Source organism: Anomaloglossus baeobatrachus, chromosome 6 (genome assembly GCF_048569485.1).
Source record: "Anomaloglossus baeobatrachus isolate aAnoBae1 chromosome 6, aAnoBae1.hap1, whole genome shotgun sequence".
Classification (NCBI taxonomy): Eukaryota; Metazoa; Chordata; class Amphibia; order Anura; family Aromobatidae; genus Anomaloglossus; species Anomaloglossus baeobatrachus.
In genome coordinates, this window is record NC_134358.1 from 137,909,600 (window position 1) to 137,935,611 (window position 26,012).

Below are 26,012 nucleotides of genomic sequence, written 5' to 3' on the forward strand. Positions count from 1 at the left end.
GGCATATACATCACAGGAGATGCTGAGGGCATATACATCACAGGAGATGCTGAGGGCATATACATCACAGGAGATGCTGAGGGCATATACATCACAGGAGATGCTGAGGGCATATACATCACAGGAGATGCTGAGGGCATATACATCACAGGAGATGCTGAGGGCATATACATCACAGGAGATGCTGAGGGCATATACATCACAGGAGATGCTGAGGGCATATACATCACTGGGGAGGGCTGGAAGGAATATACATTGCTGGGAGGACTAGACATCACTGGGGAGGGCTGGGAGGACTAGACATCACTGGGGAGGGCTGGGAGGACTTGACATCACTGGGGAGGGCTGGGAGGACTAGACATCACTGGGGAGGGCTGGGAGGACTAGACATCACTGTGGAGGGCTGGGAGGACTAGACATCACTGTGGAGGGCTGGGAGGACTAGACATCACTGTGGAGGGCTGGGAGGACTAGACATCACTGGGGAGGGCTGGGAGGACTAGACATCACTGGGGAGGGCTGGGAGGACTAGACATCACTGGGTAGCGCTGGGAGGACTAGACATCACTGGGGAGGGCTGGGAGGACTAGACATCACTGGGGAGGGCTGCGAGGACTAGACATCACTGGGGAGGGCTGGGAGGACTAGACATCACTGGGGAGGGCTGCGAGGACTAGACATCACTGGGGAGGGCTGCGAGGACTAGACATCACTGGGGAGGGCTGGGAGGACTAGACATCACTGGGGAGGGCTGGGAGGACTAGACATCACTGGGGAGGGCTGCGAGGACTAGACATCACTGGGGAGGGCTGCGAGGACTAGACATCACTGGGGAGGGCTGGGAGGACTAGACATCACTGGGGAGGGCTGCGAGGACTAGACATCACTGGGGAGGGCTGCGAGGACTAGACATCACTGGGGAGGGCTGCGAGGACTAGACATCACTAGGGAGGATTATATATCACTTGGGAGGGCTGGGAGAAATATAAGGACATTGCTAGGGGTTCTGACATACCAGGGGGGCACAGGCAGCAGTGTGGAGGCCGCAGGGGCATAGGCAGCAGTGTGGAGGCCACAGGGGCACAGGCTGCCGTAGGGAGGCCACAGGGGGACAGGCCGCCGTGGGGGAGAGTGAGGAGCACAGGCCGCCGTGGGGGAGAGTGAGGAGCACAGGCCGCCGTGGGGGAGAGTGAGGAGCACAGGCTGCCGTGGGGGAGAGTGAGGAGCACAGGCTGCCGTGGGGGAGAGTGAGGAGCACAGGCTGCCGTGGGGGAGAGTGAGGAGCACAGGCCGCCGTGGGGGAGAGAGGAGCACAGGCCGCCGTGGGGGAGAGTGAGGAGCACAGGCCGCCGTGGGGGAGAGTGAGGAGCACAGGCCGCCGTGGGGGAGAGTGAGGAGCACAGGCTGCCGTGGGGGAGAGTGAGGAGGACGGGACGCTGCACGGAGCACAGCCTGCAGTGGGGATACACAAGGAGGATGAGACGCTGCACGGAGCACAGGCTGCAGTGGGAATGCACAAGGAGGACGGGACGCTGCAGTGGGAATGCACAAGGAGGACGGGACGCTGGGGTTCTGACATACCAGGGGGGCACAGGCAGCAGTGTGGAGGCCAAAGGGGCACAGGCTGCCGTAGGGAGGCCACAGGGGCATAGGCTGCCGTGGGGAGGCCACAGGGGCACAGGCTGCCGTGGGGGAGAGTGAGGAGCACAGGCTGCCGTGGGGGAGAGTGAGGAGCACAGGCTGCCGTGGGGGAGAGTGAGGAGCACAGGCTGCCGTGGGGGAGAGTGAGGAGCACAGGCTGCCGTGGGGGAGAGTGAGGAGCACAGGCCGCCGTGGGGGAGAGTGAGGAGCACAGGCTGCCGTGGGGGAGAGTGAGGAGCACAGGCTGCCGTGGGGGAGAGTGAGGAGCACAGGCTGCCGTGGGGGAGAGTGAGGAGCACAGGCTGCCGTGGGGGAGAGTGAGGAGCACAGGCTGCCGTGGGGGAGAGTGAGGAGGACGGGACGCTGCACGGAGCACAGGCTGCAGTGGGGATACACAAGGAGGATGAGACGCTGCACGGAGCACAGGCTGCAGTGGGGATACACAAGGAGGATGAGACGCTGCACGGAGCACAGGCTGCAGTGGGAATGCACAAGGAGGACGGGACGCTGCAGTGGGGATGCGCAAGGTGGATGGGACGCTGCACGGAGCACAGGCTGCAGTGGGGATGTGCAGGGGCACACACAGGCATGGGAGCACAAACACACCTGTCGGACGCTGAGGTAGTAGCTTCTCTTCTGTGGAAAAAGAGCGAGTTGAGCGCTTACTCCACCCATAAAGTACGTCCTCACGCTAGCATGAGGACGTAAGCCATACAGGGTTTAAAGGGCCAGCAGCAAGCAAGACGCTGCTGCCTCCCGAGCTCTGTGGACTGTGGAATGTGCCCGGGGGCCGCAGAAAAGGTCATGGCGGGCCGCATACGGCCCGCGGGCCGGAGGTTCCCCACCCCTGATTTATACAGACAATATTATAAAACACAACTATTAGGCTATGTTCACATTTCCGTTGTTTAGGATCAGTCACAATCCGCGGCTCTGATAAACAACACAATCAGATTAGCGGATTCCGTTGTTCCCATAGACTAGTATGAGCGGCGGATTGCGACTGATGTCCTTGCATTGCATCCACCGCCCGACTGATCAGTCGTGGAACGACTGACCGTCGGACGGCAGGAACGCAGCATGTAACATTTTTTGAGCAGCGGAATCCTTTTGTTTTCACTGCGCATGCTCAGATCTTGTGTTTAATCATTCAAATCAATGTCTTTCTCGGCAGCCGAACGACCAGCTGATCGCCCGGCTTCTGTGAACAATCAGCTGATTGCCCGGCGGCCGGCTTCTGTGAGCGAACAGCTGATCGCCCGGTGGCTGGCTATTGTGAACGATCGCTTTCATAAAAGCCAGCGGCCGGGAGATCAGCTGATCGCTGTCAAAAACCGATCGCTGGGAGATCAGCTGATCGTTCACAATAGCCGGCCGCCGGCTTTTGAGAGCGATCAGCTGATCTCCCGGCGGCCGGCTCTTGTTTTTATACTGAAAGCATTTCACCAATGGAATCCGCTTTCTCATGACAATTCTTGTCACCTGTTTTGTACAATGCATCAGTCACAAGCATCCTGCGTTAAGCAACGCAGGTGACTGATGCAAAAAAACCGGAAATGTGAATATAGTCTTACAACGCACACACTATAAAATACATCGGACATATCCTATTTAACCACCGTAGGAGTGGTGTGATCTCACCACCTCCTATAATAGGGTTAGTACGAAATTATTCTATCAAAAATATGGTAAAGGGACGGATGATAATGGTGGTTCACCATTCATAAACCATTGCCACAATTGGACAACCTCTCTTCAGTGTGTCTGATGAAAGCATACCTACTTCCCGGATCGGTGCTGTTCCTCTGCTCCATTCATTGTGTACCCCGGCGACCTTGTACCTTTTATTGGTGTCACGCGAGCAGTGTCGTCCATCAGTGGCCGCTGATGGCTGCAGCCTTCAGTTTCCTCAGGAAGAACATTTCCCAATTATTTTTAAAGGGATACTGGGGAATTAATAAGTGGGTGTTCAGTAGTCTACCACCCCGTTATAGCTATGTCAGCAACCATTTTTTTTTTTACCCATTGTCTTTATGCATCAGAAGTGAAAACTAAAGGAATGTTATGGATGGTCTTGCTAATTTCCTATTGCATATCCATGCGTCTCTCGTAAATCTATCCTATGGAGTCCGATCCTGCTGTCACTGTCTCCTGTGTCTTTCCCAGAGTTCTTGCTAACCTACCAAATATAGGCTGTCTAAAACAGAGAACAGAGGAGAGCATGATCGTAGGATCAGACTGCAGAAAGCTTGTGTGTTGTCTGTCCATGGAAGTTCATGGTCTACAGGGGAGCTCTCCGCCTTCAAAAGCAAGAATTATTCAGCTATAGCAATCTGGGGCAGGAACATCAACATTGGTTGCAAACAATTGTCCTAGAGTGGAGCTTTTCCAAAACCAGATTTCAGGCAAAGAGGTGCAAATACTTTAACGCCGATAGATGTGGGCTCCAAGGTCAGGATGGTGCACGGATAGAGCTCCTTGTCCATGGGTGAAGCACAGCAAGGTCCAGGGAAAAAAAAAGATGATCCAGCAACTCATCCAAAATATATAAAACAAGTCTTTATTACATACTATTAAACATCATTGGTTGGTCAGATGTGCAGATACATACGGTGCGTCTTACACGTTTCAAACCGAACAGGGCTCTTAATCATAGACTATGATGAGTTACTGCATCCCCTTTTTTTTCCCCCCTTGACCTTGCTGTGCTGCACTTTAGGACAAGGGAGTTCTTGAATATGTGGAGGCAGAATTTATATTTGATCACTGTAACCTTCATTGTGGAATGATTTTAAAGGGAATATGTCACCAGGCATTTACTACTCCATATGAGAGCAGCCTAATATAGGGGCACAGACCCTTATTAGAGCAATGTATCACTTACTAAGCTGGTTGATGGCTTTCTGTGTACATGGTGCATACGCAGAAAGCTGCCATTCAATGATGAAGGCAGAGTTATGCAGAGTTCATGGATATAGAGGACTACATGGTTTACTAGTGCAACAGTGATTTTACCAAAACGATAGCAAACAGCCCAGTAAGTGACACATCACTGGAGTATCTGCCCCTTCATTATGCTGCTCTTAGATTAGGTGGCAAAACCTGGTGCAGATTCCCTTTTAATATAGTATGTCTAGTGCTGATCCAGGGTGACCTGTGGTTTAAAGGGAACCGGTCACCAGATTTTTCCCTATTAAACTAAAAGTATTCCCTTCTGCAGCTCCTGGGCTGCATTCTATGAAGGTGCACCTTGGCCCTGACTCCCCTTCCAGACCCCAAAAATAACTTTATAAAACGTGTCCGTTACGTATGCTAATTACCTGTGTTGGCCAGATGGGCAGGCTCATTTTCTGCTCCTGTCCCCCCTCCTGCCGCTGATCGCCGTCCTCCTTTTTTGATTGACGTGATGACACCCTCCATCATCCTCCTCGTCACATTTTCAAATCTCGCGCCTGTGCAGTTAGGTCGACTTGTGCAGGCACAGTTCGCTCTGCCATATCACGGGCAGAGCAGAAAACATAACTGCCCTAGCTTGCGCCGGTGAGCTAAATGCGCAGGCGCGAGATTATGGGCGGGTACGAGCATGGCGCTGGTGAGGTCATGCACAGCACTTACTTCACCAGCGCCACGTTGTGCCTTTCCATCTTGAAAAAGCTCTTGTACCATGCGAAACACGTGTCGATGAAGTCCTGGTTCCTCACTGGGGGGGGGGTCTCAAACTGAAGGGTTAATCTTTATCCCTCTGACTTCCAGGTAATTGACTCTTCACTTGTTAGGTATTATATTGAATGGTTGGTCTGCTTATACACATCCCACATGGGATGACTCCTATATTGGGCCTTTTATAGCTGTCCTCTGCCATTCATATGTATAGTCCTGGTTAGTCATTATACCCTCAGTTTGTGACACTTCAACACGGACCGGGGGGTCTCAGGATTCACCTAATTAAGATTTTAATGTAATTAATCACACTGGGACCGATTTATTCACAGGATTTATGGGTAATCCTGAGTATCTTTGGTGGTTTTCCTGAGACCATCCCTGTCCGTGTAACAATCTTTATATTCCCCCAGTTGATTCATTTTGGTGATGTTTTATCATGTGTTTAATTATCTTTTGTGGTTTTTTCATATCTAATAAAACTGTCCATTTTTTGCACATATACTCCTTGTCCTCTTGTGTATACATACTTCATAGGATGCAGCCCAGGAGCTGCAGAAGGGGATTCTTTTAGTTTAATAGGGAAAAATCTGGTGACAGGTTCCCTTTAATAGGAACAGGGTGCACTGGGCTCCAGCAGTATGTCTCTAGGATGCCCACTTAGTGGGGGTCCTGATGGCTTGTAATGTTGCTGGCAGCTTAATGTGGAAGTATAATTAATATAGCGCCAACATATTCCACAGTGTTAGCGTTCATATGATCATGGAGGAGTGAGGGCCCTGCTGCAATTCTTGAGGAAATGGACAAATCAGATGCCTCCATGTGTAGGATGAGCCGTCAGGGACTAGTAATGGGATAGCCCTTATATTCTCTGCTAGATACTCTTGTGTGATTCCTTCTGTGTATCGCTGATGTTGGTGCAGCGAATCCTTTGTTCTTTTCCAGAGTTTTTTCTTCGGTGTACATTCTTGTATATGAATGATGTAATTTTCCTTTCAAGTGAACGTTCTCCAGTGAAGTTGTCTTCTCTCGTCTGCGTTTATGCCCCGATGTCAGCTCTGACAGCTGCTCTGTTCTTCTATTCATGAGATCAGATGTCAGCGCTCGCCTCATTATACTGTACATCTTACCCATTTATGAATGCGCTGTGATTTTGCTAATTTTTCCTTAACCTTTTGCTTTTACTTCTGTGAAATCATATGAACATCTACAGTTCAGAAGTAGCAGAGCCGGGTTTCTTGTTTCCCCACATACCTTATTGAGCTAAGTGATATGATGGGGTATTTCCAGCATCACGTTTAACAGTGATGCTGGAAATAATATCCATCAATGACTACTTTTTATACCTTTATACCTTCTACACCCAAAACCAAAGGCTAAACAGCTGGGCTCCACAGTCTGTGGGAAGATGCTATACATGGTCCACCCTGAGTGTCTACTGTGTGATGTCTACCAGTAAGCAGGACACGTGGTTACTCCACTATCTCCTTTTTGTGAATAGGAGCGATCCAGACCGAAGACGCACTGGATTATAAGACACACCACAAATTTAGAGATAACAAAAGGTAAAAAAAAAAATAAATAAATATGGGGTCGATTTTATAATCCGATCCTGTTTTATTGGCGAGGTGGGGTGGCAATGGTAGTGGAGCGGGGTCACAGGAGTCAGGGGCGGTGGTGAAGTACGTTGATGCTGCGGGCAGTGCAGAGGGGGGGGCCCAGATATTCGCTGTGGCAGCCGGCGCTGCTCTCTCGCGGGGCAGCCGGTGCTGCTCTCTCCCGGTGCTCACTGCGGGCGGTGAGACACTGGCTATTCTGAAGATGTCGGCGATTTCGGCTTTAAAGAAATGGCGGCTGGAGTCGGCGCGTGCGCAGATGAGAGTTTGCGCTGGGAACTCCTTCTGCGCATGCACTGACTCTGGGGGCCATTATTTGAAACCGACATCTTCAGAATGGCCTGTGCCTCGTTGCCTGCCGCATGGAGGCACCCAGAGCCTTGCTACCTGCCGCACAATGCAGGGCCACCCGCCACACAGAGCTGCTCAGAGCAGTGCCCGCAGCACGGCATTGCACTGCCTCCTGTGATCCCTCTCTACTACCCCCTTGTAAGCTACATTCTGATTTTAAGATGCACCCCTCATTTTCCTCCCAAATTTTTGGGATAAGTGTGTCTTATAATCCGAAAAATACGGTAACTTATTATTTGGAGACTTGTACAAAAGGGTCTACATTGTGTTATACATTAGAGACACATTTATAGGGGCCTTGAGTGACACTAGAGTGGTCTCCTTGGAGGGTCTGTAAATCTATGTGATGTCTGCTGCCTGCACAACAAAAACAATTAGGGTATGTGCGCACGTTGCTTTTTACCTGCTTTTTACCTGCTTTTTTGCTGCTTTTTCTTCTGCGCTGTTTAATGCCAAAATGGATGTGTTCTTCTATTCAAGCAAAGTCTATGGGAATTTGGGTTTCTTGTTCACACTATGTTGTTCAAAATGCTGCCTTTTTGTGGCAGAACTTTGGTCAAAAACTCAGCTTTTCAAAGAAGCAACATGTCAATTGTTTTTGCCATTTGGGTTTTGCACTGCAAAGCTGAGTTTTTGACCAAAGTTCTGCCACAAAAAGGCAGCATTTTGAACAACATAGTGTGAACAAGAAACCCAAATTCCCATAGACTTTGCTTGAATAGAAGAACACATCCATTTTGGCATTAAACAGCGCAGAAGAAAAAGCAGCAAAAAAGCAGGTAAAAAGCAGGTAAAAAGCAACGTGCGCACATACCCTTATACTAGGTTAACCTGGAATTACCCTTCAACTTAAAGGTCATTGATTAAGACCGACAATTTGTCTGCTAATCTTAATGAAGGCAGTGCTGGAATAAGATGAATTCATTAAGTGGCGTTTGCCCCTTTGGTGAATTTGGAGCATCCTTCACCTATTATGTGCCACTGCCAAAAAATGCACTCTAACCGGAGACCGCCACACATTTCTGCTGTAATTTACACCACTCTTGTGCCATAAATTATCACAAATTTGCTGCTTCCTCTGGCCACATCCCGTCACACCCGAGCACCTCTTACTGTTCAAAAAGCAGGTGGAGCTCTCGGGGACAATTATATTTTGTTGCTATACAATTATACAATTATTTTTTTTTTTTTTTTTTTTTTTACCACTGACTACAATGTAGGGTGGATCTTAGTGGTCCTAATTTAGTTTGGAAGACCTCAGTGAGGTGAGGAGGGGGGATCCTGCAGCAGCCGAATACTTAGAGGCCTGTAAATAGGAGGAATGGGGGGAGGGTGTAGTTAAATTATTATTTATTGAAAGTGTGTGTAGTCAGGAGTTATCCACAACTCTGACAACCCCTTCCCAATTACTATGTTTCCACTTCTAAAATAATAAGGCTGGGGCCACACGGGGACTACTGCGATCCCCTTGCATGACACTCTGCTCGTGCTGGCAGTACAGCAGAGCCGAGTGTCATGCGTGTGTCCTTGCAACTGAGGTCCGTTCGTGTGAGCAGACCTCAGCTGCGGGGGGCGGGCCGGCACTCAGTAGGGGAGGGAGGGATTTCTCTCCCTCTCTCCTGCATAGCCGGCTATTGCAATTCTCGCACTGCACTAGCGGTACACTGGTGTACCGCGAGTGCAGTGCGATTTTTCCCTCGCCCTATTCACTTGAATGGGTGCGAGAGAAAGAGACTCAGCTTACAATCGCAGCATGCTGCGATTGTTTTCTCGGTCCGATTAGGGCTGAGAAAATAATCGCCCATGTGTGCTGACACACAGGCTAGAATTGGTCCGAGGGGAATGCGATGTTTTATCGCACTCCACTCGCACTGTTTTTCTCGCCGTGTGGCTTAGGCCTTACACTTACTCTCCTGTCCGGTGCCGTTCCAGCTGTTTTGGCACTGGCTCTCCCAGGGCTCACATGACATTATGTTATACGATCCCTGTGGCCAATCAGCAGCTGATTCACTGTCCTTTCCTTCGGACATAATAGACAATGGTTGCAATTTTTTTTGTGCAGTTTTGAGTTGTGTAAAAAGTTTTCATTTTAAGCAGATTTACAGCAATTTGTATAACAAAGTATGTACAGATACTGATAGACTCCTGCAGTTTGGTAAGCCATAAGCACCTTCATCTACAACAAGCTAAAAAGTTCTGGGGTGACATAAATTATTACGTTCCTGGGGTTCATCCAACCTTGTCCTAACCAAAGGAGTAACCCAAATCAGTTCTTCTACATCCCTATCTGTAGCATTAGCTGTGACGTGAACCGGGAGGGACCGGTTAGAATTAGGCTGGTTTCACACTACGTCTTTTTAACATGCGTCAGGAACGTTTTTTAGCTGCAAAAGCGGATCCTGCTTTTACAGCAAAAAACGCATGCTAACGCATCTGTTATTTTGCAGGATCCTGTCACTGGATGTTTAGGGGCGGGCATTGGAGTCATGTGATCGGGAGTGAGGGGAACTAAACGTGCCAGACTGGGAGCCGGCTTCTGACAGCTGCAGACGCTCGTAACCAAGGTAAACATCGGGCTTGGATACCCGATATTTATCTTGGTTACGAGTGCCTGCAGCTGCTAGGAGCAGGGCTGCCTGCACACGTTACCAACGTAAACATCGGGTAACTAAGAGAAGTGGTTACCCGATATTTACCTTGGTTACGAGTGTCCGCAGCTCTCAGGTGGGAGAGAGAGGGAGGAGAGGAAGGGGGAAAGACAGAGATAGAGAGGGTGAGGGAGGGAGGAGGAGAGAGAGACAGATCACGCGAGACTGGTTCTGGGCATGCTCAGTACTTTCTGGGCATGCTCAGTACAAAAGCAGGATCCTGTTACAACGCAACTCAACGCATTCTGCTAGGCAGGATCCAGCGCTCATTGAAATGCATTGCAGCTCGCGGCGCAATGTGAAGGATCCTGTTAGATGCGTTATTTTGACAAAGGTAAAAAACGCTACAAGTAGCGTTTTTGAAACATGTTAAAATAACGCAAAAGTACGGATCCTGTGTCTAACGCACGCAAACGCATGCGAACGCAGGTGGACGCGAGTCCATTGCAAATGCATTGAAGTGAAAACGCATTTGCACTGGATCCGTTTTTCCGCTAAAAAAACGTTATGGACGGATGTTAAATAAACGTAGTGTGAAACCAGCCTTAGACATAATTATGGGATAGTGCTGCATTCCTCCTCTTCACTTGATGTACACCAGTCCCCCCCCTCTGTAGTTTTACAAGAAGTGAAAAAAGGAAGTTCTATTTTTGTTACTTCTTGGAATAACGGCTTCGTAGATAAATGCTGTTCTCGCTGCTGTCCATGTGACAGACATAGGGAGTAGACGCATGGTCATAATGAAAGGACTGTATACTTCATATTGGGGATCATAGATGCCACGTGCGGCCTGAAGATAGTGCCCTCATCTGTCGGCATCCATCCTTCTATCCTAAAGCTTATGTTTATTCCGAGGAGGAGATCCTGTGCTCTCCCCTATTGTAAATCTGCACTTTAGGTTTACACAGTTCACGCGCCTATGTATTTGTTGTAATAGTATGTTTATTTTTTATGTCTTCTAGGAAAATCATCAACGCGTCAGCATATTTTTTGACTATGCCCGCCGTGGGAAGAACACCGCCTGGTCCTACTTTCTACCAATGTTAAATCGTCAGGATCTGTTCACTGTCCACATGGTAATATAAAGTGTCCATTACTATTCCCACATGTTACATAGAATGGCACATCTTTATTGATGCCAGTCTAAGCAGGGGAGATAGTTGGAGTGAATTTGGCCAAATTTATCGTAACGTGTACGCACCTCCTTTAATTCTGGCGCATGAGGAGCTAAAGTCAAAAGCAGTTTGACACCTGAGCAGACATATTTTTTGCTGAGGTTTGCACCATTATAATGTTACTTCTTTAAAGGGAACCTGTCAGGTGCAATATGCACCCAGTACCACGAGCAGTTCTGCGTGCATATTGCTAATCCCTGCCTAAGGCTGAGGCCACACGGGGATTAGTGCGAGTCCTCGCATGACACTCGTCTCGAGCACAGCGGGAGCCGGGTGTCATGCGATTGTGGTCCAATCGTGCGATCAGACCACCGTTGCAGAGGGGAGGGATTTATCTCCATATCTCCTCCATTGCCGGCCGATGCGAGAATTGCAATGCGATGTTTCTCTCACCCCATAGACTTAAATGGGAGTGAGTGGAAACAAGATCGCATTCCTCCCCCATATTGGTCAGAGTGGAATGCGATATATATATATATATATATATATATATATATATATATATATATATATATATATATATATATATATATATATATATATATATATATATATATATATATTTTTTTTTTTTTATATTCCACTCACTCTGTATTATTCACCGTGTTTGCTGACCCTAACTGTCCCGGTGTCTAGTAGCATAGATAAAGAGATCTTTAGAAAAAGTATTTCTAAAGATCCTTTATGATATGCTAATGAGGCCAACGACTAGTCAGAAGTGCGTTAGCTCCTGTGCTCATTCTGCCCCCTTAGCATGCCCCTGTGGGTGTTTCCTACTTGCTAACATATGCTATTCAATGCCCATTGCCTAGCGTCAACAGCGGTGACGCCCATACCTGTGTCCGTTGTCACCACAGGATACGTGCCCACGATCATTGTTTACAGGGTTTTCGATGAAGCATGTTTTCGCTACCTCCAAACCGCTGCGATGTACAGCACAAGCACAGTGGATGGGATTTCTAGAAATCCCATGCCCACTGTGTGTGCACTGCCCGCAGCAAAAACCGACCTACGGTGCAGCTTTTCGAGCTGCAAGCATGTCAATTTTTTGCTGTAGAGTCTCAAGCGTTCTCCATAGGGAGAACAGAAGCGAGTGAGCGCAGCGTTCCGAACCCTGATCGTGGGCACGGGCAACTGTTGTCTGTGTTCTTCTGCGGAGGAGACCCGTGGCCCTGCAGGTCAGGACCTGCTGCATCCAAGACACAGCAGGTCCTGATTGTGGGCACGTACTTTTAGCCATATTTTATTCACAACAGATCATAGAACACAGATTAGATTCTAAAAGTTAGACATTTGTGCATTTTAGTTGAAAAATGAACTCAATTTACACAATGTTGACAAAAGACTGGAAAATTAAGTGTCAGTAAAGAAAATGGCTTGAAGGTCTGCGTGGATTCAGCATTTTACTGAACTGTAAGTGGCCATCAAAAGTTTAAAAAAATGTGAAAAAAAACAAAACTATTATAGTCTCCTTAGTGCTCTCACCTACTGCCCCTTCTCTCCTCACTGTCACGTCATTCTTCTCACCACCGCAAGTGCTGAATCTCTGAGTCTCTTCACGCTAGGCTGGGACTTACAGCTGTGATGAGGCCCGGGTCAGTTCTGTGCATGTGTACAGGGTCATGGCGGACGTGACCACAGTATGCCTGTACGCGTACTTGTGTAGAACAGTTTCCTGCCAAGCGTGAAGATTCAGTACTAGCAGCCTTGGTAAGAAGATGTGACTAAGTCTGGATGGGTGACTGTGAGAAGCGATGGGGCGTGAGAGGTGAGCGATAAGGTGAGCATAAGAATTGCTTACACCTTACGTTTATTTATGCGATGGGGTCTGGAGAGATCCATAACACAATAAGAAACATTCAATTTTCGGAAAATAACTTGTTCGTGAATGGAATTTCTCAGTGAAATCTTCTCAAACTTTGCCTGATCCATTCAATTCTACTCTGCATTATATAGAGGTTTTAGAACAACATATGCTCCAATCCAGACAATGTCTGTTTCAGGAATGGGCTTGCATATTTCAGTAAGGCAATGCAAAACTATATATTGTATCCATCACAAACGCATGGCTTCGCAGAAGAAGAGTTTGGCTGATGAACCAGCCGCCTGTAGTCCGGACCTTTCAGCAGTAGAAAACATTTGGCCTGTTATAAAATAAAAAAATCTGGCAAAGATGACCCAGAACGGGTGAGCAGCTAGACTCCTACATCATACAAGAATAGAACAACACCCCTCCCCCAAACCTCCAATGGGTCTCCTTACTTTCCAGACAATTTCAGACTTCTGTAAAAAGAAGGGAGAATGCTACACAATGGTAGATAGACATGAGCTAACTTTTCAGAGATGTGTCCCTGCTACCAATTTCTAAATTAGTTATAGTCATATGAAAAAGTTTGGGCACCCCTATTAATGTTAACCTTTTTTCTTTATAACAGTTTGGGTTTTTGCAACAGCTATTTCAGTTTCATATATCTAATAACTGATTGACTGAGTAATATTTCTGGATTGAAATGAGGTTTATTGTACTAACAGAAAATGTGTAATCCGCATTTAAACAAAATGCCGGTGCAAAAGTATGGGCACCTCAACATAAAAGTGACATTAATATTTTGTTGATCCTCCTTTTGCAAAAATACCAGCCTCTAGTCGCTTCCTGTAGCTTTTAATGAGTTCCTGGATGAAGGTATATTTGACCATTCCTGTTTACAAAACTATTCCAATTCAGTTAAGTTTGATGGTCGCCGAGCATGGACAGCACGCTTCAAATCATCCCACAGATGTTCAATGATATTCAGGTCTGGGGACTGGGATGGCCATTCCAGAACATTGTAATTGTTCCTCTGCATGAATGCCTGAGTAGATTTGGAGCGGTGTTTTGGATCATTGTCTTGCTGAAATATCCATCCCCTGCGTAACTTCAACTTCGTCACTGATTCTTGCACATTACTGTCAAGAATCTGCTGATACTGAGTTGAATCCATGCGACCCTCAACTTTAACAAGATTCCCGGTGCTGGCACTGGCCACACAGCCCCAAAGCATGATGGAACCTCCACCAAATTTTACTGTGGGTAGCAAGTGCTTTTCTTGGCCTGCCACTTCTGGGCTTAACATGAACTGTACCTGTGTTCTTCCATTTCCTTACTATGTTCCTCACAGTGGAAACTGACAGTTTAAATCTCTGAGACAACTTTTTGTATCCTTCCCCTGAACAACTAAGTTGAAAAATCTTTGTTTTCAGATCATTTGAGAGTTGTTTTGAGGAGGCCATGATGCCACTCTTCATATGAGATTCAAATAGAACAACTTGCAAGTGGCCACCTTAAATACCTTTTCTCATGATTGGATACACCTGCCTATGAAGTGCAAAGCTCAATGAGGTTACAAAACCAATTTAGTGCTTAAGTAAGTCAGTAAAAAGTAGTTAGGAGTGTTCAAATTCAGAAATTGATAAGGGTGCCCATACTTTTGCACCGGTCAATTTTTGTTTAAATGCGGATTGCACATTTTCTGTTAGTACAATAAACCTCATTTCAATTCAGAAATATTACTCAGTCCATCAGTTATTAGATATATGAAACTGAAATAGCTGTTGCAAAAACCCAAATTGTTATAAAGAAAAAGGTTAACATTAATAGGGGTGCCCAAACTTTTTCATATGACTGTATTCTTTTTAAAATGAAATGGACGAATGTCTAATGTTCACCTTCTTATCTGTGTGATATGTTCTGTTGTACATAAAATATGGCTGTAAGAGATTGCCAAATCACTGTGTTCTTCGTATTTTTAGATTTTACACAACGTATCATCAGCTTTTTTGTAATTGGTTATACTTTTTATAATTGGTTTATCCATAAGTGCTTTTGCAGTATCATTCGTGAATAAATGGGCTTTTGAGAGGATTTGGCATGGGACAAAATTTGCCACATGCTGCTTTACAATGTGGCACTACTGCAGTCTTTTGCAGTCAATGGTAGCAGATCATTGTTAGGTTGGAATCACAGTTGCGTGTGACTCGCACAAGGATCACATCGCTCAGACTGGCTGCTCGCTCTCCTGACATAATCAGGTGAGCTGCATGTATTTCTATGTAGCCGAACCGCTCCTATCGGGAGAGCCGGCGGCCAGTGCAGGTGATTTGATGCGATCATCGCATGAGACACAAGCAAGTGTGACTCCAGCCTTAGTAATTTTATATTATGCTTGACTTTGTACTACTTCTATACCCCTTGTATTCTGCAGTAGTGTTCATGTGTTAAAGGGAACCAACCAGCAAGATTTTTATATGTAAAGTAAAGCCAGTTCTATACTGGCGCTAGAATGCTGAATGTAAGCATACCTTTTCTTCTGAGATTGGAGTTTTTATTTCAGAAATATCTGCAATTAAAGTTCCAGCAATGCACTGGTATTTGATTGACAGGGGCAGGAATATGTGGGTCGAGACTTGCTACTTATTATACCTGTCTGTCTGCGCCGGAATTAGTGTCTATCATGGTGGCAGGGGGAGGAAGGTTAAGCGGGCTTTACACGTTACGATTTCGCTACAGCGATCTCGTTGGGGTCACGGATTTTGTGACGCACATCCGGCTGCTGTAGCGATGTCGTAGCGTGTGACTCCTAGGAGCGATTTTGGATCGTTGCAAAAATGTCCAAAATTGCTCCTCGTTGACATGGGGGTCCACTCCCAATTATCGCTGCTGTCGCAGGGGCGAAGTTGTTCCTCGTTCCTGCGGCAGTGCACATCGCTGTGTGTGATGCCGCAGGAACGAGGATCATCTCCTTACCTGCCTCCGGCCACAATGCGGAAGGAAGGAGGTGGGCGGGATGTTGCGTCCCGCTCATCTCCGCCCCTCCGCTTTCATTGGGCGGTCGCTTAGTGACGTCGCTGTGACGCCGAACGGACCACCCCCTTCGAAAGGAGGCGGTACGCCGGTCACAGCGACGTCGCTATGCAAGGTAAGTATGTGTGACGGGGGTGCCGGATTTTGTGCGCGACGGGCAGCGATATGCCCGTTTCGCACAAACGATGGGAGTGGGTCGCATGCTAGCGATATCGGGCCGGATATCGCAGCATGTAAAGCCACCCTTAGGCACAGGAACAGGATTAGGTAGCAAGACCCGACCCGCATATTCCCTTCCTGTTGCACCTGTCAGTCAAATACAGTGCATTGCTGGAACTTTACTTGCACATATAATTGAAATAAAACCTCCAATCTCAGAACAGAAGGTATACTTACATTCAGCATCCTAGGGCCAGTATAGTACTGGCTTTACTTTATATATGAAAATCCTGCTGGTTTGTTCCCTTTAATGGTGACATAAGACGTCCCCGGTGCCGGTGTACCTGTTCTAATATCTGTTGGCACACACTGACCGGATCAGTCCCTTCTTCTATTCGGTCTTGCGTTGCTTCAGTCGTAATATATGGAGAACAGACTAGTAGTTAGAGTATATTCTATTTATAATGCCTTGATGTGTTTTAAGTGATATGTTTTTTAGCTTGCACGGACACTGTATTTTTCTTTCCTCTCTTTTAGGCAGCACGTATAATTGCTAAATTGGCAGCGTGGGGGAGAGAATTGATGGAGGGCAGCGATTTAAATTACTACTTCAACTGGATTAAAACTCAGCTGAGCTCCCAGGTATTCCTTTCACTGGATCCATTGGTAGATTATGCAGTTTTGTGACAAATGCCATGAAATTGTAATTACTGGTATTACAGAATCTTAACGACTCCCTATACATTAGCTGTATCTACGTTCCCACAGTATGTGTCGGCTCATCATGAGAGAGGAAGGCCACACTACTTGTCTTTATACTGCGCAGACCAGAACATCCTCTTCAGAAGATTATGGATGTCGGAGGCAGTCTGCACCCACTGTTTTCAATCCGTAGAAATCTTTATAGATGCCTTTTTATTTTAAATATAAAGGTAATCTTTTTAGTTGAAAATGCAGCCTGTTCTAGAGCAGGAAGAGTCATGACAAGAGACATATAGGTTTTGTGGGAAATAATTCCATATATATTTTAGTTTATTCACTTGAGTCCAGTGGGTGGTCCGACTACTGACTAGCTGTCTTACTTATGTGAACTTAAAGGGAACCTGTCACCAGGTTTTTCCCCTATAAGCTGTGGCCACCACTAGTGAGCTCTAACATACAACATTCTAGAATACTGTATATAAGAGCCCAGGCCGTTCTGTATAACATAAAAACCACTTTTATTATACTCACCTAGGGGCAGTCCAGTCCGATGTGTGTCACTGCTCTCCGGTCCGGCACCTCCTCTCTGCTGCCATCACTGCCGTCCTTCTACCCAGCCCAGTATGGATGATGTGTCCTAAGTTATCCACACAGGTTGATATTGCGGTCCTGCACAGGCGCACTTTGATATGCCCTGCTTAGGGCAGATCATAGTACTGTAATGCACAGTCGCGAGGAAAGGTTAAAGTCCGCCCACACATGCACAGTACTATACTTTGATCTGCCCTGAGCTGGGCAGATGAAAGTGCACCTACGCAGGACCTCAATGTCGGGCAAGATGACTTAGGATGCGCTATGAACATGGCGTCTCAGAAGGAGGATAGCGATCGCCGCAGATAGGAGCCGTCGGACCGGAGACCAGGGACACCTATTGGACTGGACCACCTCCTAGGTGAGTCTAATAGTGTTTTTTAAGTTATACAGACAGCCTGGGCTCTTATATACAATATTTTAGAATGCTGTATATAAGAGCTCACTGATAGTGGCTTCAGCTCATAGTTGCCAAATCTGTTGACAGGTTCCCTTTAATAGTCATAGGGATAGGACTGCCTACTGGACTCCTTAATGTTCCAGAATGAGCAGAGATTTAGATTAATAAACAAGTAATGCTAAAAATTTTTACATAAACAACATCAATCATCTTACCTCCTGCACTGAAACCTGCTCTTTGTACGTCCGGCTGCATTTTCATCGCGACCAGTACCAAAATATAAAGCTGCCTTGTTGCGTCATCACATCCACATGTACACAGGAGGAGAAAGGAGGCGCGCATGTGAAGGATTTCGGGGACACATTAGATGTTATTAAAGTGTAGCCGCTTACCTGAGGAGGTTGTGGAACCCTGCAGAACCCCGGTTACAGCGTTGGTTGTGGAGCTGGGCAGGTTCTCAGTCACCACTTTAGTGTCATCTGCATCCTGCAGGGCAGTCATGTGACCGATCATGTGGAATCCGAGTCACCGCCGCCGATCCCAGAGAGAGGATAAGCAGCCTCAGGCTTAAAGCAGCTCCTGCCGTTTGTCCCGGAGGGGAATGTAGAGCAAGCTGTGTGAATACACGGTCCTGTGGAGCGCTAAGAAGGAGATGGAGGGTTTCTTGCTTGAATTTCTTTATTTCTTAATACCACAACGCATTTCGATATATAAAAAACCAAGAGAACAGAGTAAATATGCTTCAAAAGATGTCAAAAAAGTTTATTCAAAAATCATTAGACATATATTAGCAAATATAAAAATGGCACAAGGAGAGACAGTGATGTAAAAGGCAATACCACCTGGGAGGCTGCACGACCTATTGGTCCGCGGCATTGAAGTCATTCATGGTGGCATTCGTGGTGGTAACATCAAGCGGAAGCTGGCCCAGCGTGAGACTAGATGGATGGTCACTCTTGGAACAGTTGCCCCATCTGGTCTCAACGAGGCTTTGAGCTTTGCCTCTTTTCTTTAACATCACCTTTGGTTTTTGCCCCTGCCCCCTTCTTTCTCTATTTATAGGGGTCTTTTACTGTTTTTATTTAATATGATGGCTTACTATCTTTGTGGCCCAAAGTGTTTGTAGTTCAAACATGTTTTAACTTTTTTCTTTATTTTGTGTTTTCCCCTATCTCTATTTTTGTCATTTAGCACAGATTTCTCATCTGGGTCTTCAAACATGATCACTGTTGACACATCTTAACTCTATATGCACATATGGACTCTTGGAACCGGATTATGTGGCTGTACTGTTATCTTATCATGATTTGTTGTCCTTATTTATTTATTTATGATTCATTACTGTAAATCAGCTTGCATATCCGGTTCTTTGTGCTCCATGATCCTGTTTGATCTTCATTTACACACGGACCCCTGGAGCCGGATTATGCAACTGTATTGTTACATTTTCTTATCGCGAACTGCTGGTCTTATCTATGCTCTGTGATCCTATATTCGTTTGTATACCTGGCTCTTTGTGTCCCGTGCCGCACTGATGTGCGCGTGCGCATTTCTCGCCGCCGACCCGGCTCTCCGCGGCTGTCTTTGATGGATCGGGGCGCATGCGCGGGAGCTATGGAGACGCGTCCCTGCTCCCGCGCATGCGCCGGATCGTGACGGCCGGTGGGAGGTGTTGGTGTTGTGCGGCGCGATGTGCGCATGCGCCGCCTCTTATCCGTGCGGTGCCCCAGCTGTGTTAAGGGCTATTTATAGCAGCCCTTCTGTGCTAGGTACACACTCCCTGACGAAGCGAACACCTCACCATCCGTGAAACGTACGTTGGAGTATGTATTTGGGGTCTTAACCCCCTCCTGTCACCCCTGGTCGGCTGCACGATCCTTGGTCATTTCAGGTGAGCAGTGTTGTTGTGTCGGGGTTCACGTGCATTCGGCTCTTCCCAGTTTTACCTTGTATTTTGAACCCTTATGGGCCTCTTAACATACTGGGGATTACCCGATGCATGTGCTCCTTCAGTGGATTCACTGCTTCCCTTCTCCTTAGTCTCTACTCGGGTTTGTGTGTTCATTCAACAAATTCGGCTGTGCCTTTGATATTTTAAGCCCATTTGGGCTTTTTTCTTGTTGTATTGGACGCATATTGCCCGAGGGGTTGAGACTTGATTCCTCTTCAGTCGTGCAGCCTCCCAGGTGGTATTGCCTTTTACATCACTGTCTCTCCTTGTGCCATTTTTATATTTGCTAATATATGTCTAATGATTTTTGAATAAACTTTTTTGACATCTTTTGAAGCATATTTACTCTGTTCTCTTGGTTTTTGATGTACCTTAAGAGTAGCTCTGAAGTGGGGCGGTGATTGTGTATGACCCACCCCATTTCTTTGTTTGCATGGATTCCTGTAATCTAAGCATTTCGATATATAGTAGTATATCTTCATTAGGTGAAACACGGGAAGTGACAAAGGGGTTAGTAGCTGCCTATTGGTTGTTCCAACTAACATATTAGCTGGCAGATATTAACCCCTAGTAGACAGACAATTAATTCCAATTGTAAAAAATTTTAAATCCTTGATATGAATGGTATAAAAAACATATAACAAACATAAATTAAAACAATATACCGTATTTTTCGGACTATAAGACGCACCGGACCATAAGACGCACCCTGGTTTTAGATGAGGAAAATAGGAAAATAAAATTTTAAGCAAAAAATGTGGTCATGACACACTGTTATGGGGCGAGGATCTGCTGCTGACACTGTTATGGGGTTAATGTACTCAAATTCTATACTAAGGTCCCCCATCCTGGTAATGATCCTCCTGCCTTGTATATATACCCCATCCTGGTATATGCCCTTATCCCTGCTATATACTCCCATCCTGCTATATACTTCCATCCTGCTATATGCCCCCATCATGATATATACTGCCATACTGCTATATATTCCCATCCTGCTATATACCGCCATCCTTCCTGCTATATACCCCCATCCACCCTGCTATATACCCCCATTCATCCTGCTATATACCCCATTCATCCTGCTATATACCCCCATCCATCCTGCTATATACTCCCATCCATCCTGCTATATACTCCCATCCATCCTGCTATATACTCCCATCCATCCTGCTATATACCGCTATCCATCCTGCTATATACCCCCATCCATCCTGCTATATGGCATGTATCCTGTATCACACAAAAAACAAAGTTTATACTCCCCTTTCCTCGCTCCATGCAGCATTGCTCCTCCTCCTGTCTGTGGCGGTAGCAGTGTCGCTGGAGTGTGGAGCTGTCACTGGTCACTTCCCTGCAGCAACACTCGTCCTCCTGTCTGCCTGCTGACCTGCATGACTAGCAGCGCGCACAGCGATGACGTCATCCCTCTCTACACAGATCAGCTGACCGGCACAGACAGGAGGAGATCGCGAAGCTGCAGGGGAACGGTGAGTTATACTGATTCACTGCACCCCGCGCTGATGATGATGCGCGGGGGGCAGTGAATACAGCCACACATGATCACTCCAGGCTGTAGTTGCCAGGGGTGATCACGGCCGGCTGTTAATTATGTGCGCACCCCCCGCCCACCTGTCAGCGCCGACTTCAGCGCTGATAGATGATGGGTGGGATGACGGGCGTGCATATGTAATGAGCGGGCCCATGTGGTCACGGCAAGTGCTGCTGCAGCCTGCTCGTGCCCCCGATTACCCACTCCACCGCAGCAACCTCATTCCCGGCCGCAGCCCTATATTCAGACCATTAGACGCCGCACCCCCAACTTTCCCCCAACATTTGTGTGTGTGTGTGTGTGTGTGTGTATATGTATATATATATATATATATATATATATATATATCATATACATACATACATGTTGGGGGTGCGTCTAATGGTCTGAATATATATATATATATATAATATATAGTGTATATATATATATATATATATATATATGAATATATATATATATATATAAATATATACACATATATATATATATATATTAGTTTTAATTTATATTTTTGTTATATGTTTCCCCTTTATATGTTACTTCTCGTGCTTCACCTAATAGCCACCTGATGAAGATATACTGCTATATATCGAAACGCGTTGTGGTATTAAGAAATAAAGAGATTCAAGCAAGAAACCCTCCATCTCCTTCTTAGCGCTCCACAGGACCGTGTATTCACAAGGCTTGCATCACATCCACATGTATCCTACTGGCAGGACATTATTTTTCTATTGTTCTTGGTAACATATGCAAAAAGACACAATCCAGATCAGTCGCCAATGACCTGTGGCGCACAAAAACTAGCAAAATAAAATCTTCAGGCTTTATGTAGAACTCCACATTCAACTCCAGTAAAGACAGACAAACAGAACATCACATTCGTGATCTAATGTGTTTTAGGCCTCATGGGGTCCATAAACCTGTGCGATGCACAGGTGGCTGGTAATAAAACCAATGCTCTGATAATAGAAAAACGCTATGCGAGAAGATATATGGAGCAGCTGCGAATGTCTCATGATAAACATCTGAATGAAGAACGCACAATACGTCGTAAGCCTATACATCAAGGAAAAACATGACTGAATATATATGAAAAAAACACTGGCACTACACAGACAAGAATGGAGCAAGATAAATAGCCACTGTCATATCAAAATCTTCACATAAACCAATAGTAGAGGAACTTTATAATATATTGTATCATAGTAAACTGCGTCTTTATCCACTTTTGTGCCACTTCTTCCCCTCACTCTTCTTACTAAACTTGCTATTCATTCAAGAAAAAAATAGCTCACATTCCTCTTCATTAAAGTGAAGTATCATGATATACAATGGGGGAAAAAAATATTTATGCAGTCACCAATTGTGCAAGTTCTCCCACTTAAAAAGATGAGGGGCCTGTATTGACATCATAGGTAGACCACAACTATGAGAGACAAAATGAGGAAACAAATCCAGAAAATCACCTTGTCTGATTTGGCAAGATTTTTTGTTGCAAATTATGGTGGAAAATAAGTATTTAGTCACCTAAAAACATGTAAGATTTCTGGCTCTCAAAGACCTGTAACGTTTTCTTTAAGAGGCTCCTCTGTCCTCCATTTATTACCTGTAGTAATAGCACCTGTTTGAACTTATCAGTATAAAAGACACCTGTCCACAACCTCACACAGTCACTCTCCAAACTCCACTATGGTGAAGACCAAAGAGTTGGACACCAGAAACCAAATTGTAGCCCTGCACCGGGCTAGGAAGACTGAATCTGCAATAACCAAGCAGCACGGCGTGATGAAGTCAACTATCGGAGCAATAATAAGAAATGGAAGACACACAAGATCACTGATAATCTCCCTAGATCTGGAGCTATATGCAAGATCTCACCCCATGGTGTCAAAATTATCACACGAACGGTGAGCAAATATCCCAGAACCACACGGGGGGACCTAGCGAATGACCTGCATGGAGCTGGAACCACCGTAACAAAGGCTACCATCAGTAACACACTACGCCGTCAGGGACTCAGATCCTGCAGTGCCAGATGTGTCCCCCCTGCTTAAGCCAGTTTATGTTTGGGCCCGTCTGAGGTTTGCTAAAGAGCATTTGGATTATCCAGAAGAGTATTGGGAGAATGTCATATGGTCTGATGAAACCAAAGTAGAACTGTTTTTGGTAGAAACACAACTCGTCGTGTTTGGAGGAGACACAATGCTGAGTTGCATCCAAAGAACACCATACCTGCTGGGAAGCATGGGGGTGGCAACATCATGCTTTGGGGCTGTTTCTCTGCAAAATGACCAGGACGACTGATCCGTGTACATGAAAGAAAGAATGGGGCCTTGTATCATGAGATTTTGAGTGCAAACCTCCTTTTATCAGCAAGGGCATTGAAGATAAAACGTGGCTGAGTCTTTCAGCATGATAATGATCCCAAGCACACCACCAGGGCAATGAAGGTGTGCCTTCGTAAGAAACATATGAAGGTCCTGGAGTGGTTTAGCCAGTCTTTAGATCTCAATCCCATAGAAAACCTTTGGAAGGAGTTAAAAGTCCGTGTTGCCCAGTGACAGGCCCACAACATCACTGCTCTAGAGGAGATCTTCATGGAGGAATGGGCCAACCTACCACCAACAGTGTGTGCCAACCTTATGAAGACTTACAGAAAACGTTTGACCTCAGTCATTGCCAACAAAGGATATATAACAAAATACTGAGATGAACTTTTGTTATTGACCAAATACTTATTTTCCAGCATAATTTGCCAAATCAGACAAGGTGATTTTCTGGATTTGTTTTCTCATTTTGTCTCTCATAGTTGTGGTCTATGTATCATGTCAATTACAGGCCTCTCTCATCTTTTTAAGTGGGAGAACTTGCACAATTCATGGCTGACTAAATACTTTTTTTCCCCCCACTGTACCTCCTATTATATGCCACGGATAGGGTAGGGGGAAGAAGGAGCACTCAGCACAGTGACACATCAAGCAACTGTTTAACCTTACTTTAGTGCTGGATTCACAGGCACACAGCTCAGTGTTACTTTTTAGTGTCCTCCATCCTGCTGCTTCTTCTGTGTAATCGAGAAAGAAGAAGAGACATCCTGAGTGTGTGCGGTGTACGGAAGACATCAAAGCTGCATGTCCACACCTACCAGCTCAAGGAACACTGAAAATTAAAGAGAGCTTGCAGTTGGAAAGATTAGTGAGAATTACAGGATACAAAAGTTATAATGAACAGAAAGAGGCCCAGATTTATAATTTGCCTTTTTAAAGGGTTTGGTCACTACTTTTTTATTAATGGCCTATTCTTAGGGGTACTTTTCACGCTGCGACATCACTAGCATCGGCTAGCGATGCCGAGCGCGATAGTCCCCGCCCCGTCGCACATGTGATATCTTGTGATAGCTGCCGTAGCGAACATTATCGCTACGGCAGCTTCACGCGCACTTACCTGCCCTGCGACGTCGCTCTGGCCGGCAAACCGCCTCCTTCCTAAGGGGGCGGGTCGTGCGGCGTCACAGCGACGTCACACGGCAGGCGTCCAATAGAAGCGGAGGGGCGAGATGAGCGGGACTTAGACATCCCGCCCACCTCCTTCCTTCCGCATTGCCGGTGGAGGCAGGTAAGGAGATGTTCCTCGCTCCTGCGGCTTCACACACAGCGATGTGTGCTGCCGCAGGAACGAGGAACTTCATCGTATCTCCTATTGGTGCGACATTATGAAATGACCGACGCTACACAGATCACCGGTTTTCTACGCTTTTGTGATCGTTTATCGGCGCATCTAGGCTTTACACGTTGCGACGTCGTTACCGGCGTCGGATGTGCGTCATTTTCGATTAGACCCCGACGATATCGCAGTAGCGATGTTGCAACGTGCATAGTACCCCTTAGGGTTGGCCCATCAGTATCTGATTGGTGGGCTTGAGATGCCTGTCATCCCCACCGATCAGATGTTACCGGCAGCAGCTGGAAGCAGCTCTGTCATTTCTGTAGTTACCACAGCTGAGTCCTGTAGATCCATGTCATATTCATAGGAATAGAGGGTGGATCTGCAGTACCTGGCTGCATCTGCGAACATCCGGTCGGCACTGGCGCTATCACAGTTAATCGGCTGGGGTGTACCACCACAGATCACATATTAATGGCTTTTCCTAAGCATTGATTATTCATTGGAGTATTGGCCATCCTTTTTAAGGCGCCCTCGATACGTCACTGTTGCCAGTATGTGTGACATTCGTGCTTGTGACACTTTTCACGGATACCACAAGAACCCATTTTTAACACATGTTGCTGCGCACATGTCCACAGGGAGAAGTGTCTGTTATTCCAGCAGTATGGATGACCAGGGCCAATACAAGACAATGGATATGTGTAAACATGCCAATCATGTGCCTTCGTGTGTTTAACATTGAAAGTATAGGAGAAGCGTATATAATTTTAAATTTTTATATCCATACCGGAAAAACACGGATGGCACACATTTTTAAAAATGTACACATTCAAAACGGACCGTGCCACACGTACATGCTTTTATATAGACGGGTGAAGGTGGCCTAAGCCTGTGTTTTGTTTTTGTTTTTTTTTGTCTTGAGGTATTCTTTGCTGTTGTCTGCACCACATTTTTCAAAATGGCACATGCTGTTCCCAAATTTTGGGCAATGTCAAAATTGATTTTGTCTCTTTTTGCAATTGTACGGTGTAAAACGTCATAGATTTCTTAGAACGGT

The 26,012-nt window shown here is 46.2% G+C and overlaps 1 protein-coding gene across 2 annotated transcripts in view; it reads left to right on the forward strand.

The window, feature by feature from the left end:
* The window catches only part of ATP6V1H (ATPase H+ transporting V1 subunit H), a 196,620-nt gene that overhangs the window by 40,645 nt on the left and 129,963 nt on the right, over window positions 1-26,012 (forward strand). For both annotated transcript variants that reach the window (XM_075353271.1, XM_075353272.1), the window contains exons 6-7: window positions 10,879-10,992; window positions 16,628-16,732. In XM_075353271.1, coding sequence (XP_075209386.1) covers window positions 10,879-10,992; window positions 16,628-16,732 — 219 coding nt within the window. The remainder of the gene's footprint in view (window positions 1-10,878; window positions 10,993-16,627; window positions 16,733-26,012) is intronic.